Source organism: Hermetia illucens, chromosome 2 (assembly GCF_905115235.1).
Source record: "Hermetia illucens chromosome 2, iHerIll2.2.curated.20191125, whole genome shotgun sequence".
Lineage (NCBI taxonomy): Eukaryota > Metazoa > Arthropoda > Insecta > Diptera > Stratiomyidae > Hermetia > Hermetia illucens.
In genome coordinates, this window is record NC_051850.1 from 141,046,022 (window position 1) to 141,063,784 (window position 17,763).

Here is a 17,763-nt window from a genome sequence, read left to right on the forward strand (position 1 = left end):
TTTGTTGCTTCATGGTTCCAGATTATATCTATAATATATAGATTCCCCCTATCTAGAATAGCTCAAAGTTAAGACACAAATCAAATCGAGAATTATTAATAAATCCAAAGTCCCTGGTATTAAAATGATTATGTCAGCAGAAAAGTTGTCACACATCGCAATTATAGCAATTATAACATTTCTACCATATTCGAATTGATAACAACTGGGTCGTCTTCAGTTTACATTTAAAAATGTTGATCATCGATCATTGCCTTTCTCCCTCAATGAAATCGAGTTGTCGCGTTCTAATCTGTTAGCACTTGAACTAATGGATCTGAGTGTAAACGTAAAAACCAATGACATATTTGTTGTAAACAAGGATATTTCAATAAATGCATCTGAAACTATTATTAAGTATTTTATTAAGATGAATTACCTCCTTTGACTGCATCCAATAATAGAAATAACTTTAAGTGCTATTCGTTTGTGGAGATTACAATACTCTACAGCCAGGGCAAGAATAAGACCGCCAATGAACATAAGCATAGTTTCTTTGAAGTACACCATACACGTTCGCTCTGTGTCCTGTAATTGGTTAGGGAAATGCGAATATTAACGAAGATTCTAGATACTTTTGCATCAGCTACTCTTACTCACCAGAATTCCCATACAAGGGAACAGTACCATAGGAATCATCGAAGTAACAGGCAGCGGCAGCGCTTCAGTGACCCAATAAATTGACATAATTAATACTACATACATACATTTGTAAGCCTGTAATGATTCAATAAAATATGATTAGTTTTGATTGAATGCGAATCATTTGCTTTGGAATGATTGATCAGTTCCAAAGTACAGCGGTTGGGATGGATAAATAACATAAGGGCATTTTCACATTGGAGATCGGCATAAGGCGCGACCATGAGGGCTTTTCTCAATTATTTAGAATCATTTCAGGAGCAATTTTGTTCTATTATTAAAGGGAATATTATTGGTTTATAATAGGAATTCTAAGAGAGCCAAATATGGTGGCCTATAAGCCTGTCTATTTCATGGAACGCTGTATTGAAAATTTGAATCCCTTATCCCCCTATCGTAATTGTCTTGCGACGCACGTTCAGAATGTAGGTTTACTTAATTTTTGTTTAAAAAAATACATGTTTACATTTCTAATCAATGTAGGTTATTCTTCAACATAGTCGCCATCTCTGTCGATGCAGTCGGTAAGGCAGGTTAATATTTTGATATCTGCCTAGAAAAAGTCGTTCACGTCCTCACTCCTTGAAAACTTTTTCGTACCTGTGTGCATTTTCAGGGCAGTGAACAGATAGTAGTAACCTGCGCATAGCACCAGCGCAGAAAAACGCGAGCGGTGGTTCCAGACGCCCCATCCAAACGAGTTCGGGAGTTGCTACGTGATGTTGGTTGTGTGAGGCCAAGTAGTTTCGTACAGCAGGCAAATTTTCTTTGCCAGCATCTTCTCCTTTCATTTTGAATCACCCTTTTCAATTTTCTTAGAGCCTCACAGTATCTTTTTGCGTTGACGGTCTAGATTTTTAATCAAAATTATACCCTTATGGTCCCAAAACAGGAGCACCATGGTTTTTTTGGGTGAAATTGTGTTTTTTTGAATTTGTTGAATGAGGGTGAAAAGATTTCCGGCTTGTAGTGAGTAAGTCAACCCTCCATAACAACGGAATGAAGGCCCTGGGGGTATAACGTGAGTACTTGCCGTGTAGGCATAATCCCACGGTTCCCCTCGGATACGGATTGATTTCGAGACCACAATCAGAACCCCACCATGACTGGCACAACGGTACTGGTTTATATTGAGTGCAGACTCAGCATTCATACTAATGGATGCAAGGCCTATCCGAGGCCTTTACCGCAACTAAGGAGTACGGCGCCCGAGTTGTACAGTGCAACTCCCCACTTGAGTTCACAAGGAGCTCTGTCCGCGATATGGGTACAACCACAACCACCATGACACTTCCACCACCGCAAATAACCATGCCAAGAGCGCATCCTTCAGGAATTCCCCTGGAACATATGCTCTCAGAGGGCCATCCCTGTTCCCATTGTATCAGATAACCTCCGGTGAAGCTTCATGGCAGGAGCCACTTTAGATGAGTCCCTTGCAGACTTGGGGCTGATCGCCCTCCTCGAGTACGTGGGGACGCATAACAACGGAATGGAGAGAATCATCTCCTTCGAGTTTGGAGCGCTCCAAAAACTCTATGGAGATCTGAACTCCATGCAACTTGTGTGGTTCTATTAGTTGTTATAGGAACTACCTTGCAGACAGTTTCCCATATTTGAAGGTTTCTGGAGTTGTTTCGTACAACAAAGATCTGGATCTGCAGAAACATCGCAAAAAGTTCATCTGACATCAATCTGTGATTGATTCATCAGTCACAATTAAAGATATTCCGCTCCTCTAATCATCATGCACGTAAAGTACAGACGTTTTTAAATTCGCGATACCGCTTGCTTCCACTTGTAGGATTCATAGCTCCATCACCGTAAACGTTTTAGCCTTATGCAGTGTCCGCGGGTTTGTAACATATGCAACATTCCTTTTCCTTCATCAGAGATAATCTGACGAGATAATGCATTTAATGACATGCAACGTTCCTTCATTTTCTCCCGTTGTAACACACCTTAGCTTTCCCAATTCACTCCTTTCAATTTCCTAATTCCCCATAATTCTCTATAACTCGAGAATCTATTTACATTTGAACAAGTGCTAATTTTATTTATTAATAATTTCCAAATTTATTAACAATTTTCAAGCGAATATTGAACGGGGAGAATATATGTTCACCTTACTTGCTTGTACCTATGCTTGGAACGTTATTGTTGTTTTAGCAACACAATGTCCCAACATAGCGGAGGGATCGTCGGGTTATTGGGCGCATGCGGCCGTTTGTTTCTGAACGAGGCTTGGTAAGTGTTTTTGTAGTTGTTGCTGTTCCACCTTTGAATTCAGAAGTTTAAGGCCAGATTCGGCGGACTCAGGACCTAGTGGGATCGAGACCAGCTGATTGAGTAGACAGCTATGGCTGGACACAAGAAGATCGATTTTGCATTTGGAAGAGAGAGCTGTGCTGGGATTGTGGCTGGAGGAGAAGTGACTTCTTGGAGATAGTTGTGGTCTCAGTGTATTATTCAGCCATGAAAAACTTTAGTGAGTTAAAAAACAACTTACGAAGGTGCGATACAGAAGTATGCAATAAATTTTCAAGCGTGAAAGAGAGAGACAAAGAGAGAGAGACATTAGACATGTTAATCAAGTTCACCAAGCCCGTGAGCAAACTCTTTTCCAAGTGTAGCGGCGTAGACTGTAGACACTACCAATCGCATCACTACTGACAGTAGATGTACCAGCTTTTGAAGATGAAAGTGGATTTGTATTTAGACCGACTCCTCTTGTCGGCATTGAGAATGATCTCCTTGAATTCACCAGCTGAAGGAAGTTAAAGGTAACAAATGTGCCGAAAAACAAGTAGGCGTTTCCAGAAGTAACGACAGCGATTCGATATAGTGACCATTTTCAAGCTATTTAGCTTGACTTGTGGTGCAGTTTACGGAAATAACTGAACAAACAGCTTTTATGTGATGTTATTCTGATTTTGAATATTTACTAGGCATGCATGAATGTATAATAGAATTATGTTATTGGTAGAATATCGTCCCCAGTCAAAATAAGGAAGCACAAAAATTACAGCCGGTAGACGAAGAATAACTAAACAATGTAAGAATGTCCGAACAAACAAACAGATTTTACTTTCCTTTTCGTCAATGATTTTATTTTACTTCTCCGAATACGGCAGCAAGTGGCCTTTTTCAGTAGAGTTTGTTTGTTTGTTCGGACACGATGCAAATACGCCGGGCGCAACATGCAATACCAATGTAAGAATATGAGAGTCTTGAAAGGATACTAGACCGATTGTCACGAAAATTGGTTAGAGCGTGTGGTCTGGTGTTCCCTTTACATAAAGCAGATGGCACTATTTTGTATTGAATTTAAGAGAATGTGAAAGGGGGGGGTGAACATTTTTTTTGCATAATATGGTCATGTGGGGTATCAAATAAAAGGGCTCAATTTGTACTTTTCGAAACTGGTTCATTATTTGATCTCCAAATATGACCCTCAAAAAGTTTAACAGGTCTACCTATCCAAACGAAAACTCTGAAAAAATCCCAGTATATTTCCACATTTTGGAAATTTAGCCGGAAGCCCCCCTTAAATTTAGGCTAGAGCTACGTTTGCGTGATTTCAAACTTTCGATCAATGCTTGAAAGCGCGTCTTGGATCTCCTCCTGCAACTACTTGGGACACTATATCACTCCAGAAGGAATCGAACCTTTTGCGTAGCGAGTCAATGCTATCTGAGAATTTCTTTAGTCAACATCATTTCTGACTTGCGGAGTTTCTGCACAAATTCAAGCATCGCTCCACGTCAGCCTCTCGGAAGCTGAAGAAAACACAAACGAGCAGTTCCTTAGCCCGAAGAACGGCGAAGGCGTTCAACGCTACCAAGTAGCAATTCACAAATGTAGCATGTGCCGATGCCGACTATTACTAGCGAATCTGTTAGTGTTAAAACCTGTATATGATAACTTTTAACTATGGGGATTCTTTGCAATGCCGAAGAAGACGGTAGAAAATGGATGTACTTGTAAGTAGTAAGTAATAGATTTTGGCAAGAACCATGACTTTGTGTAATATCACTATCAGGTGATGTGATATCTCCTTTTGAGACATGAAGGTGAAAAGGTCCGTATTTCCGAAAACTTCCGGAGGGTGATCGCCTATGAGAGAAGAATATGTTAAAGCACTTGCTTCATAAAGACAGGAAAAGAAGTTGTAACCCATCCTAGGGCCCAGTCAACATAGGCTAAACTTGAAACAAATCAAAAACCGAATAGGCTCTTCTGGTTCTGGTTCATTATTGAAAAATCGAGTGAATTTTCGGCCCTCCTTGCGCGTTACTTCAATTTGAGAATATTCCCTGTATTTCCCTTGAAGATTTACAACATTTAAAGAGGATATCACAACATGGCCAGGAGATGCCAAGGTAAGGTAAGAACACCAAGTTACCGTAGCGGTACATGTTAATTTGATGTTTGAATATCAGACAGATAAATTAAAATCAAAGATTTGAGATTAGTTTTATGGTTTCTCTATTTCTCTTTGCTGATTGGTTTTGTGGAATGATGGTGTCTAAGTCAGTCGAAAGGTCATTTTGAAGGTAGTTATTATTAGGTCGCCATTGCTATTCTTCGCTAGCTTCACTTGCAAGAGACACTGCGTGGACAAGATAACCCAGTTTTGATGTATTCCAGGACTTAATCGGGAGGAATAGCATATGCTACTCTAGAAATGAAAAGCTCTTTTGATGGAGAAGTCACTTTAAATATAATAGAAACTTAGAAACCGGCACAATGCTGGCCAAAGAAAATAAGGTAAAGGGCATCAGTTCCACAGTGTTACACCTAATATTCGCCTACATGATAAAAAATGTATGAGTCAGCGACTACTTTCTGATGGCGGATTCATTGATATCGGATGCAGCAACAGACAAGATTTGCGTCTATTCAAATGCATTGCAAAGTGACGTATCAACGACTTGTTGAATTGTTGCCAACGGAACAGATAAACTTTCTCAGTAAGCGTGGCACCTCAGCAATATATAGAACGAATGTCTAGAGATGCTGTGGAAATACCCAGACATTTAATGTGAAAAGAATTTCCGCCAGACCCATTACAGCCCAAGAATTACGAAAACCAAGGTTCAGATTCACACAGGGTCCAGCGGGTGTCGATAGTGCAAATAATGTTAATGGCAAGTAAATAAAAACAAAAAATCTGTCTTGCCTGGGGTATGTAATCAGAGTATTTTAGTCCGTTTCAATTTCGAATGAAGATCATTTCAGTGATGCCAAATGTCGGGATCCCGCAGTACACTATGTATTCTTGCAGCTAGAGCGGTGAGCGTCATACTGTTCTTAGCCAGCGCTAATCTGGCAAGTTTTACTCCATACTGCATTCAGTAAATTCCCAAAAGATAAATGCAATTCATGGAGAAATCGTCATAATAGATTGCTGTACTTTCGGAATTAACGACGAATACAATTTTCCAAGAAGTTATTCTCTAACTGCAACGATACATACCAGACATAGGAAATAATTTGTTTGTTTTTTTGAGTAACTTTGAAGATATTGCCTACCTACCTTGGGGTTTCAAGGAGCTTAGTAGTATATTTCCACCTTGAGGGGAAACTTGATGTTTAACAATAACCAAACCTCAACTCAAAGTATAAGTCGGCCCAGATTACTCTGTGCGTAAGCTTAATATTGGACACAATGGAGCTCTAAATATATCCAAAAGGCAGCGATCAAAGGATCACTGGGAATAAGTCATAGTTTGAAACTCTCGATGGAAAACCAAGCGGTAAGCCAGCGGACCAACGCGCTTGGGAAAATCTTCAGAGAAGCACCCGTTCCTCTGAAAATGACAATGTTGATCAAAAGTACAGGGAGACAAAACCAATTTTCAAGCAGGACAACACAGACTTGGCTCCCTAGACCGATGCGAACTAATGCGTTAAAGTTTGGTTACAACCGACGATATTGCTTTGCACACCATGGTGTGGTGGTATTCCACGTATTCCACGTCCAGGAAACCTACTGGCCAAGTGTAAAACTCTAGACTAGAAGTGCAACAGCAAAGAATGGAGCATCATTGGTTCTAAACGGATCTGGGGTAAAAAATACATTTGCATGAAATTGGTAAAAATGATCATCCAGAAAACAATACTCAAAAACCTACACAACATGAAAGAAAAACATTTTGAACAAAGTTCTTAAATTAAATGTGGCAAACAAATGGTTGTGAATGGTTTTCGCAAAGAGACCGTCAGCTCTTGTGAAAATAGTTTTGGGATGATAAGGAAGCGCCAGCAAATCAAATTATGTCAAGGAATCACTACCTTATTAACTCGTGACAGCGCAAAGCCAAAGGATAAATGGAAGGAGTGCAACCGAGCACTCACTTAGTACAACTAAGAGAATCGTGAAGCCAAAAGGGACGCGTAAAGAAAACTCTATGACGAAACAAAGATATTACCAGAATGCAATAACCGGTATCCGATCTAGAGATGGTTTAGTAAGGAATTCCAAACATCTTGGTTTTGCACCGAGGTCCATCAATTGTCAAAAGGATTGCGCCTTCAAGAAATTTAATCCCATTATGACGTTGTATGAGCCCGAGGGAATATATACAAAAACGAGGAAAGAAATTCTAGAAACTCTACTAGAAAGAAGCTTCCCAGTTTCTCAAGTAACAAGTAAAATGGATGGCTCGGTTCTGCAGAATGGGAAAACAAGAATAATTGGGTGTGGTCAAATAAGCGGTAAACTCATTTGAATCCTACAAATCACCTGTTCAAAAAGGGGGGGATTTTATTCATGGAATAGCAATTAGTAAAAATATGTAGATCTAGTGTTCCACTTAACTATATACCGAGAGCATGGAGACAAGTTACAGTACCTTTCCTAATAAATCAAAGGCGAGATCTACTCCAAGTCAAAGCTTATAGAACAATCAGTGTGACCTCCTCCTTTGTGAAAATTGGGGGAAATGAATTGAGGAACGCATGAAGGCGAGGTTAGCCATATTCTTAGCACGATTTCAGACGAGGCAAAACTTACTGATTACGAAAAGGGCGACGATTTTAACAATTCTATTGTAGTAGCCAACGTTGCCACTGGCATGTTCCTTCCAGTTTCTGGTTTGGGAGAATGGAAGCACAGGTTTGAGCCTTTTTCATCACTAAGCACGAACTGATATTTGACAACATTGTGAGTGAATTAAATCCGGAAATCTTGGCCCAAATCGGAACACAGTGGTATCACCACGTTAAAAAATTAAATGATCCAAATATACGCGGTATCTGAGCAGACAGAAATATTCGAGCCTCTTACCAGCCCAGCAACGGGATTTTAAGGCGGTACGAAAGTATCAGAAAACATCTTTGACGATGGAAATGTCTTGGAAACTTGTTTACCAGCTAATGTTCCTATGACCATTGGTTCAGCAGGAGACCCTCTCCACTCAGTCAAGGAAGAATTATTAGCCATCCGTGTGTCCCCATCTCGAAAGAAATCGTAACCACAGACGCAAAAGTCGACTTTTATGTCCTTGTGTCGATCTTTCAGTACCTATAATATATGTTCAAGTTCAAATGGCCGATTGTGCTATTTTCACATCAAATTTGATGCAGTTGCACGAAAATGCAACAACTCGCGCATTTGGGTAAACCGAAGGGAAAATTAATGTCGTCGTTGCCTTATCAAGCGAAAGTCGACGATATCTTGCACCGTTTCTTAATTGATACAGACTTCTTGTGCCATAGCGCGCTTGTGGCAGAGATAATAAATAATTAGTTGACCCCACTACATCCAGGCCCCAATAGCCCCAATTCCATCTCGACGGTTACGCGAAATTACAAATTTGGTCACCGTTTGACGAATCCCCAAACGGTCATTCCAGAAAACGTCCAGTATTTCTTGCACTCTGTTAACTACTGTTAAGCAGAGTTACTCCACTTTCGACCGAAAGTTATTGGAAATTTACTGCAGCATTTGCCACTTCTGGCACATTCTAGAAGGTGTACATTATATATTATATATTATATTCGTATATTCGCATTTTCAGAAAAGGCATGTCCACGTCTACAGAGACATTTAAAGTTAATTTCGCAGTTTTTAACGGAAATAGTCCACGTACAGAGCATCGCAAATATCTTTGTTAAGACGCCATCACTTATTCAGGAAGCGTTGATACAGATGGGCTAGGAGTCGAACAAGAAAAGGATACTGAGGTATGTGAACAAAGCAAACAGTACCCGCTCATCTGTAATGTTGAAACCCGTCGGCATTGAGGGTGAAAAAATACTTTTCTATGATAACACTACGTCGATAATTCGGTGGTTCGTTGTATTTTATACATTTCATATTCATTTGCATCCAGGAAATTGTGTTACATTCCGAGCGTTGCAAAGATGATTCCTGTGGCCCAACATGTCTGTAAACCTCTATAAGCGAGAGGTTTGAGCATGTTCATTTGGTGAATGTTGGACCACTTCCGACTTCTCATCCTCACCGATACTGTTTAAATGAATTGGACAGGTTCCCCTATTGGATGATTTGGCTCCAACACCGAATGCAGATTTCCCTATGTCGAGTACCAAACTTTGTGACTAGAGATGAGGGTGCCCAGTTCGAGTTAGCTAAACTCTTAGGCTGTAAACGCACCATAACTTTACTTGAGTGATGGAATCATGCCTTAAAAGCTGTCATCATGTGTTGCGGGGAAACCACCTGTCCCTGGCCAACGTAAAGGATGTAGATGCTTGCTTCACTGATTTGGTATTTAGTATCTTTTTGAGATTACCGGTTTCTGAACGCCAATAACGACAGCGATCCGCGAGTTTTTCTCAACAAATTGCAACATCATTTCAGTTTTGGTCCATATTTGACTATTAAGGTTAGGAAACCGACATTCCCACGGAAAGACTGAAAATGGCTTTCTTAACTATCGATCCTGACAATCCGTCACAGCATCGAGGACAACCTTAACCTCCTGTACCATCGGTCAAACAAAAAGGTTTCGTTCTATGCTAATTCAATTTCAAGACCGTTGTCGATCGAAGTCACCAGTGACTGTTTCCCAACCGATATTTACACCCCAGCCTCGTTAATAACTTTTCAAAGGGAGATAGCCGCCCAAATTTTTTACCTACCCTTAATTGGGTAGGGTTGAAAATTCCAATTTTGCCATGGTGATATATGTTTTGCAAGTCTAATTGAATATTTTCCGAACCAATTCAGAATTTTCCAAACTAACTTCAGAATTTTCCAAGTCAATTTCAAAATTTTCCATTTCGAATTTAGAATTTGTTCAACATTCTATATATAAGTTTTATACCAGCTTTTTATTACTGGATAGGATGAAGGTGGGGTGCTGTGAAAAAAATCAGAGCCGTATTTCGTATTCCGTATTCCGGAAAGAATATAATCCTCTTAAACTCCTTTTTTTCATGACCTGACAACCGAGAGGACTTCCCAAGTGTTAAGAAGTTCAAATTGTGGCGCTTCTATTACTTTGAAACACTAACCCGTTCTAAAAAACGCCATTGGAACATTATATTTTCAGACATTTCATTAAAGCAAATGATATTAGAAAATTGGTGGTCAGTCCAGACTTTTTACAATCAATCCAAGCTCTATCTTTAACCGGTGATAAAAAGTTGGTATAGAACTTGATAGGTAGAATATTGGAAAAATTCTGAATTTGAAATGGAAAAATCTGAATTGGAAATGGAAAATTCTGAATTTGGCCTATACCTCTAACACGAGAGTTTTTCTCACTTTTCGACCTTTCACATAAAAACGAGTACCACTAAAACCTGTCAACTATTGACATTTCCCGAACGGGAAATTGTGGAGAACCGCACCAAAAAGAGCCATCGGTAAGACCTTATATGGTATATTCGGTAGCCAAAGGGAGAGCTACAAAGAGCTTGTGGCGGACTAAAGATCCCTCAAACCCTAAGCTTAAATAGGATATATATGGAGTCATAAAACTCACGCATTAACGCAACCTGGATGAAGTGGCGTTCCACAGCTGGTGTTCTTTGTGATCGACGTATCAACGAACATCTCAAATCTAAAATTCACCGCAATGTTGTCCGTCCTGCTGTTCTCTATGGTTCTGAGTGTTGGCCGAATATAAAAGACAGTGAACGGCGTCTTGCGGTAATGGAGGCGAAGATGTTGCGTTGGACTAGTGACGTGACACGTTTGGATAACATCCGAAAGGAGGATATCCGCGATCGATATGGGTGGCACCGATTATGGAAAAATTGCGAGAGAGATGCCTTCGATGGTATAGTCACGCATTTCGTGCTAACGAGAATTCACTTGCCAAGAATGGTCTGAACATCGAAGTCGATGGTAAACGACCAAACGGCAGGCCGAAACAACGGTGGCTTGAAATGTTGGATGGGGATTTAAAAGCCTCGAGATTGCACCCAGACCGGGCATTTGATAGAGCCAAATGGTGAAACCGATCACGACGAGCCGACCCCGCTTGTGAACGGGACGAAAGGAACGGGAAGAAAAAGAAGAATATGGGGTCATAAAACTCGATCTTACAGAAGCCCACCCATCCATCCCGCTTTAGAGATTATAGATGAATTTTCCATAGCTGCTGGTTTAGGGTTCTTTCCACTATCTAATTATAGAAGGTTATAATTTATAACTTTGAAAGTGAGCAAGGGGAACACGCAAAAGTAGCCATGTAAAAAGGTGCTGAAAGATTCACAAAACGCGTATGCTTCGCTATAGTTGAACTAAAAATGTGCACTGGGTATGATATCACAAGGTAACAAAAATATTTCACCGACCCGAATAATGAAATAAAAAAATATGCTTACCTTTATTTTTGTAGGATCTACGAACATTACAGGTAAAAATATGAATGGTGTTATGACAACAACTATCGCCCTCCAATAGATTTTTATGAACATCGCCACCCGCTTACAAAAGGAAAGTTTCCTTTGATCTATATTATACCTGCAACAAGCACGAAATGAACAGTGTAAGTAGGTTAGGGATATTCTGGATTATGGGTCAAAAATGATCCCAGTATTTGGATTAGTGGAATTACAGAATACAGAATAGAAACTCTACTTACTGGACATCAAGTCCGTTCGTCGCCTTGTCCTCTGCTTTCTCCATGTTGCCGAATCACTTTAAACCTGCAAAAAAGATATGCAATTACTGGAGTGCACCGTCAAAGTGAATAAACTTATTAAATAGATATTGAAAATATACAACTGCCAGTGTGTCAAATACTTTGCTATACGAGAAGGAAGTTCAAGGGCGTTGAATTGGTCAAAGCTATTGTTTTCGGGGAACCTTGACCATGATTCACTTATGATGGACAGAATACATAAAACGATTTCCCATAACAAAGCCTAGGGAAACCATCACAACAGTTCAGAAAACAATATTGTAACCAGCCTTGCAACAAACACTATGATGTTATCGTGAGCACGTATCAACGAATTCACTTGTTGCATATTCAAGTCTGGATTCGTTAGAATTAACCAATTAAACTTAAGTCCGGAATTTCAATGACCTCTGCATGCAAAATGAGCCTAAATTGACTGCACGAACGCGGTAAATTAAATACAAAAGAAGCTAACCGATAACGAGTTGACCAGTCATTGTCGAATTTATTTAAACATTTCCAGCAAACGTAAGGGTATTGTTCGATTTACATGGGCCAAAGTCAAAGGACAAGTTTATCGGCCCTCGATGGCGCTTCGTTTCATTGTGTTACGAATAAATATCAGGTTCAAGACTGGAAATTCAATACTTTACACGCCATTTAAATTGGACAAAACGGGGCTTACGTCAAAGGAAAAATTGGAAGAGAATATTTTTTAAACAAGTTTTGTTTCAGTTAAACAGAGTCCGACCAATCAACTTTACAGATCGAGTTCATATTAATATGGTAGGTTGCATTTCAAGTTGGACGAGAACGACCCCCTGATTGATACTGGTATCATGTTTTTCATTGCAACCAGTCTTTTATGTTACTCAATGTTAAGACCTAATTATTGGATCATGAATGCAATCGTGTCCAGTTTATACAAATATCAACTAATTGAAGCTTTTCTAGAATTTTTTGGATAGATTAATAGAATTCAACTTCGGCAAATCGTAAGTATTTGCTCTCCAGAAATGTAACCAAAGAGCAGACATATGCATTATAAATTTTAGATAAAAATTGGAAATTATTTAAGTTTCCTTAAATTATCAAATATTAAATAGTATTATAGCTACAAAAATACTTCCATTTATGCGAGCTGTGACCCAAAGATGCTGCTACAGTTCCTGAATTCAGTACCTGCTTTCTTCGGCAAATAATTCTGTCCAGTATCTAGGAATCAATCTGCGTGTCCCTGCTTCAGGAGCATAATCGAAGCCTATAAGTATATTTTTATGGAGGAAGGTGAAAATCTTAGAGTCGCAGAAGTGTGCGGTGTTCTCATTCACTAAAACCATCCCCCCTTTTTCCGTTCGAACCCCCACAGGGTCACTATCAAGTATTACTTCACGAGGAGGGCTCTGGTCTATACCAGCACAACTAAATCATGCGTACCTTGTGTTTCCCGGGCTCCGTTATTATTGTGTTTGCCGCAATTTGCTTCCAACCTCAGCCTTTCCTCCTCGAGGTTATGGGTTCCGATGACTCCCACAATGGAACATAACTGGCTCTGGCTCCTCGGTTGATGACTTTTTGGAAGTCTGCATTCCCGCGATGACACACCAAATACTAGTCTATAAGCGCAGCGCGGCCTGCGATTGTCCGGTATACCGAACTTACTCTTCTTGAATTCGTCAAGACAGAAACCACATATAGAACGGGGGATTTCACCAGCATTGCGTTAAGTTGCTGGCTACTAAATTTTAGCCCCCGATATTAGGTATCCTCCTCGCTAGTCTTTGGCGCCACCAAAGACCGACCAAAACAACGGTGGCTTGATACGCTGACAAACCAAGAGCAAAGTGGCGCAAAGGATCAAGACGAGTCGACCCAATTTCTGAACGGGACAAAGGCAGAAGAAGAGAAGGAAATTTTTTGTGCGATTGGTAATAAGGGCCGCCCATTTATAGTAAGTCTTGTCACTCGAAAGGTCCAGTTTGGATGATTTTACACGAATTTCCACATCCTCGGGGTGCTTCGCAAATGCAACCACCGCCAGGTGTCTGCAAAATCAATCAACGTTGCCTCCTCTGGTACAAATAGTGCGATATGAGAAATGATTTGTGAGGATGCGGTGCCAAAATCAACCTCTCTTCTTCCAATCTCTTCCACCCAATCCCTACAGATCTCTCGAAGGCGTCCTGTTGAACCGTTGGCTGAGGTAGATTTCCTTCGGAATGGGGGAACAAATTGTAATTATTTTGAAGAGTCGCGGGCACGCCACTTGGGATGATTTTTGCCTAAAAGTCTTCTTCATTGCAACCTTATAGGCCACGCTCCACGGGTTCTCATTGGCTCAACGCACAGCTGCCTGTAGCAAATACGCTTAATTTCCCGTATGGCTTTCTTAAGGCTATTATAAATATGCTGGTATTCCTTCTCTCGATTCCTTCTTGTCATTTGGCACAGTCTCCTCGCTCGCAGACGCGATGATCTTGATGATCAACGAGATTTCCTGGTTCCACGGGTAGTATGGTTTACTACTGTGGTGGAAACGTCGTCGCGGCATTGTAAAGTTACTTATCCCAATGCTTGCTGACATAGATGAATCACCTTCTATAACCACCGAGAATGCATCCTCTTCGAAAGCCCAAATGTATGTCACTCACCTTCCCCAATCCAAGACCCATGCGTTGAAATCGCCGCAATAATTTGAGGCTTTTGGTTTTTATTTTTTTGAGAATTATGGAGTCCTAAGTCCGCATCAACTTAATGCTGGATCGGACCAAATGGGGAGCAATTTACACCCTCTTTTTTTGGTCCACGGACCCCTCGTTTAGGGCTTAGCACCCACACTTTACAAAAATGTCAGGCGATGACAGCTTTACGGTTTCTTAACAGGGCAGAGGCAAATCGTCAGACGCTACCTCACCTCTGCTTTGGGAGCAGCGTGACCGAAGCGGCTCCAAGATGTTGAGTGCTTTTTTCTATAATTGGCAGAACATGACATGACTACGAATTATATTGAGCGCAAATCCGCCTTATTGACCAGAGATTGGCCAGAGCTGAAAATATTTTTTTGAGAATTATGGGGTCCTAAGTCCGCATCAACCCCACAATTCTCAAAAAATCTTAATTAATTGTCCAAAACCTAACAATCGTGCATCATATTGTATTGCTATAGATATGAACGCCGTTGATTTTTGTCGTTCCAAAATCGGCTCCCGGGAGTGCTACGGTTTTTTGTATGGCTTGCCTTCCGCATGTCTATAACGCCGCATTTGTAAATGTATCGTTCCTCCAGGAATTTTGATCCAACATCAGATCTTCTTTCTGTATTTGCCTAATACGGCTCGCACTACCGGCCAAGTCTGTCAATTTTGGATCCGCTTTTCCTTTCCAAGGGATATCTATTGGGACAATTTTTTTTAAATAAAGGTTAGTTAGAACACCAAAGAAAAGTCCTCGAAATACCGGTATCTGGGAAATAAAAAATATTTTTCGACATTCTAGGAAACATTAGCATTTTTTTGGTTTTCTAGCTATAATGTCCGGATTGCTGAGTGGCTAGAGCGCAAGGCTGTGGTACGGAAGGTCGCGGTTCAAATCTCACTGGTGGCAGTGGAATTTGTATCGTGATTTCACGTCGGATACCAGTCGGTTCAGCTGTGAATGAGCACCTGAGTCAAATCAGGGTAATAATCTCGGGCGAACGCAATGCTAACCACATTGCCTCTTATAGGGTACTGTAATCCTGTAGTCTGTACGGTCTTGAATAAAGTGCTCTAACACCCTGATCCAAATGTATTGTAGCGCTAACGATTATTATTATTATTATAACTATAGTCAAGTTGACTGTCATAGACAATTATAAAAATAAGAACGATAATTTCTAGATGGATTTTCCTTTTGTCCTTTTTGCTGTTTTTGCTGTCCGTATTTATCCATTGTTCGAGTTTATGAGTTGCTGATTCTTTCACTTTTGCTAACGCTGAGGCAGTAATATAGGAACTGCCAACTATTCCCGGAATTTTCGCCTGGTCAGTTTCCCTTGATGAAGAAGCTACTTTGTTCTTGGCCGCATAGTGCCCACCAGAGTTTCACTAACACCGTCCCTACTCCGTTTCCCCGGGATACCACTTGCCTTATGTTGAGAAGATGTCAACTCCTTTTCTGGCGTGATCTTACTACCTGACGTTTTCTCCTTTAGTACTCTAATATACGACAACTTAATGCCCGGTACGCAATCGTCACGTTTTAATGGATATTTCACCTTTCCTTAATGGATTCATAGAGCTCATTTATGCTTTCTCTCAGTGAAAGAAACGCTATTCTAGTTTGCTGGTTTCTACGTTTTTCTTTTCTACTGTTGATCCCGATCTGGAGACTATCCGTATTGCTTTCCGAGTCTCTCGACCAAACTCGACTGCCTATGCTTATGTCTCTTACAAACAAGATCCGGTGCGGATATCATTTCCTCTCCATTATGATCTCCTATAGCATTTTATATCACAGTCGCCAAGTTTTCCACTACAGGGTTTAACAGAAATATGAGTTTAAAGGAGGAGCGATTGCCACCTGTCGCTTTCGGTCACACTGCTTCCACAGCAGAGGTAAGGCAACGTCTGATGAGTTGCCTTGGCCCTGGACGAAACCGAAGCATCAATTTCTGCCGCCTCCATGATGCGGAAAATGTCCCCTCGAACAACTTACCTAAGGTGTCCGGTATATACTTCACGGTGAGCTTCAATGGCTTATTCGGTATGGAGACGAACGAACCTAAATCATTGTATGATAATTCCGTCCTGGGTTTACATAGCTTTAGTAGCTTCGTTTAAGTTTCTTTTTGTAGGTGGGTCTTCTACTGGCGAATGTTGTCTCCTTGGCATGGACGAGTCACATGTTTTCACGATAAATTGCGTTATATGGAAAGCTGTCTCCATAAAAGAGCATGCCTTATTAGGTTGGTCTAACCACACTTACATATATGTTACTTCATCAAATGCTTTTGCAGACCAATATTCTTTTCGATTTTGGTTGGATATACGGGCCTGTTCTGTGGCTCCTAATTACAAAATGATTATCTGGTTATCGTTGTATGTGAAGCCCTTGTTAACGTGACAAGACCTTCCCCTTTTGATAAAAGTGAGATCGACAACTGAACCGGACCCTGCTTTTGTGTAGGTGTCTACAATATATTCATCAGCCAGTAATATATCCAAATGGACAAAAGCCTGTGAGAAACTGCTCACCCTTCCGATGGTCTCTCTGCCCTGTTACTCTAGAACCCGTGAATTAAAGCCATTTTTAGATTAGGAGAATTTGCTACTTCAGGCAAAATATCGATTACCCCATCCCTCTTTTTGGGGAAGATTGAAAACTAGAAATTCAATTTTGAACTCTAGAAGTACGATTAATAAAATAAGAGGAGGAGGAGGAGAGTGAAGTAGCGGTATGAAGTAATATTTTGAGAGTTAACGAGCTCAATAAGAGCCCTCCTCTGGAGAGCCAGAGGGCAACCTGGAGCTAAGCGATAATCAAACCCCAAGCGAAGATGTGACTATCGTGTTGAGGGCGAGTGGTCATAGGGGCTAAATTGTGGTCACGAAAGATAAACTCTGGCTATCAGACGCCTCTTAGTTTAAACTAGCTTTATTGTGCGAAAAGGTCCTGCGGAGATCTAATTATCTTAGGCTCAGGCTTTTCTAAATTGTCAATTGGGAGCAAATCCATTTCAAATGCAGCCTTTAACAGTCCAAGCTGCACCTGTGGAAGTCAAAGTCTTACACCCGGGTAAGTATCCAGCCAAAAATATGCTTTCGGATTAACCTCCGAGCAAAAAGCAACCCTTAGTTTGTATTAAGACTAAGAAGGAATCTATCTCAGCAAAGGGTAAAATGGAACAACTGGTAAAGGTAAATTGAAGCATTAATGACTGTTCGGATCATAACAGTTGGGGCTTAGGCTGTCTTGCTCTTTTTAACAAGTGTTTTCT

At 40.6% G+C, this 17,763-nt stretch overlaps 1 protein-coding gene across 2 annotated transcripts in view; it reads right to left on the reverse strand.

Annotated features, from left to right (window-relative positions):
* LOC119647827 (protein I'm not dead yet) overlaps positions 1-17,763 on the reverse strand; it is a 136,958-nt gene that overhangs the window by 24,368 nt on the left and 94,827 nt on the right. For both annotated transcript variants that reach the window (XM_038049066.1, XM_038049065.1), the window contains 4 exons: positions 11,748-11,811; positions 11,488-11,626; positions 640-756; positions 419-567 (listed from right to left, as the gene is read on the reverse strand). In XM_038049066.1, the coding sequence (XP_037904994.1) occupies positions 419-567; positions 640-756; positions 11,488-11,626; positions 11,748-11,791 (449 nt within the window). In that variant the 5' untranslated portion in view covers positions 11,792-11,811. The remainder of the gene's footprint in view (positions 1-418; positions 568-639; positions 757-11,487; positions 11,627-11,747; positions 11,812-17,763) is intronic.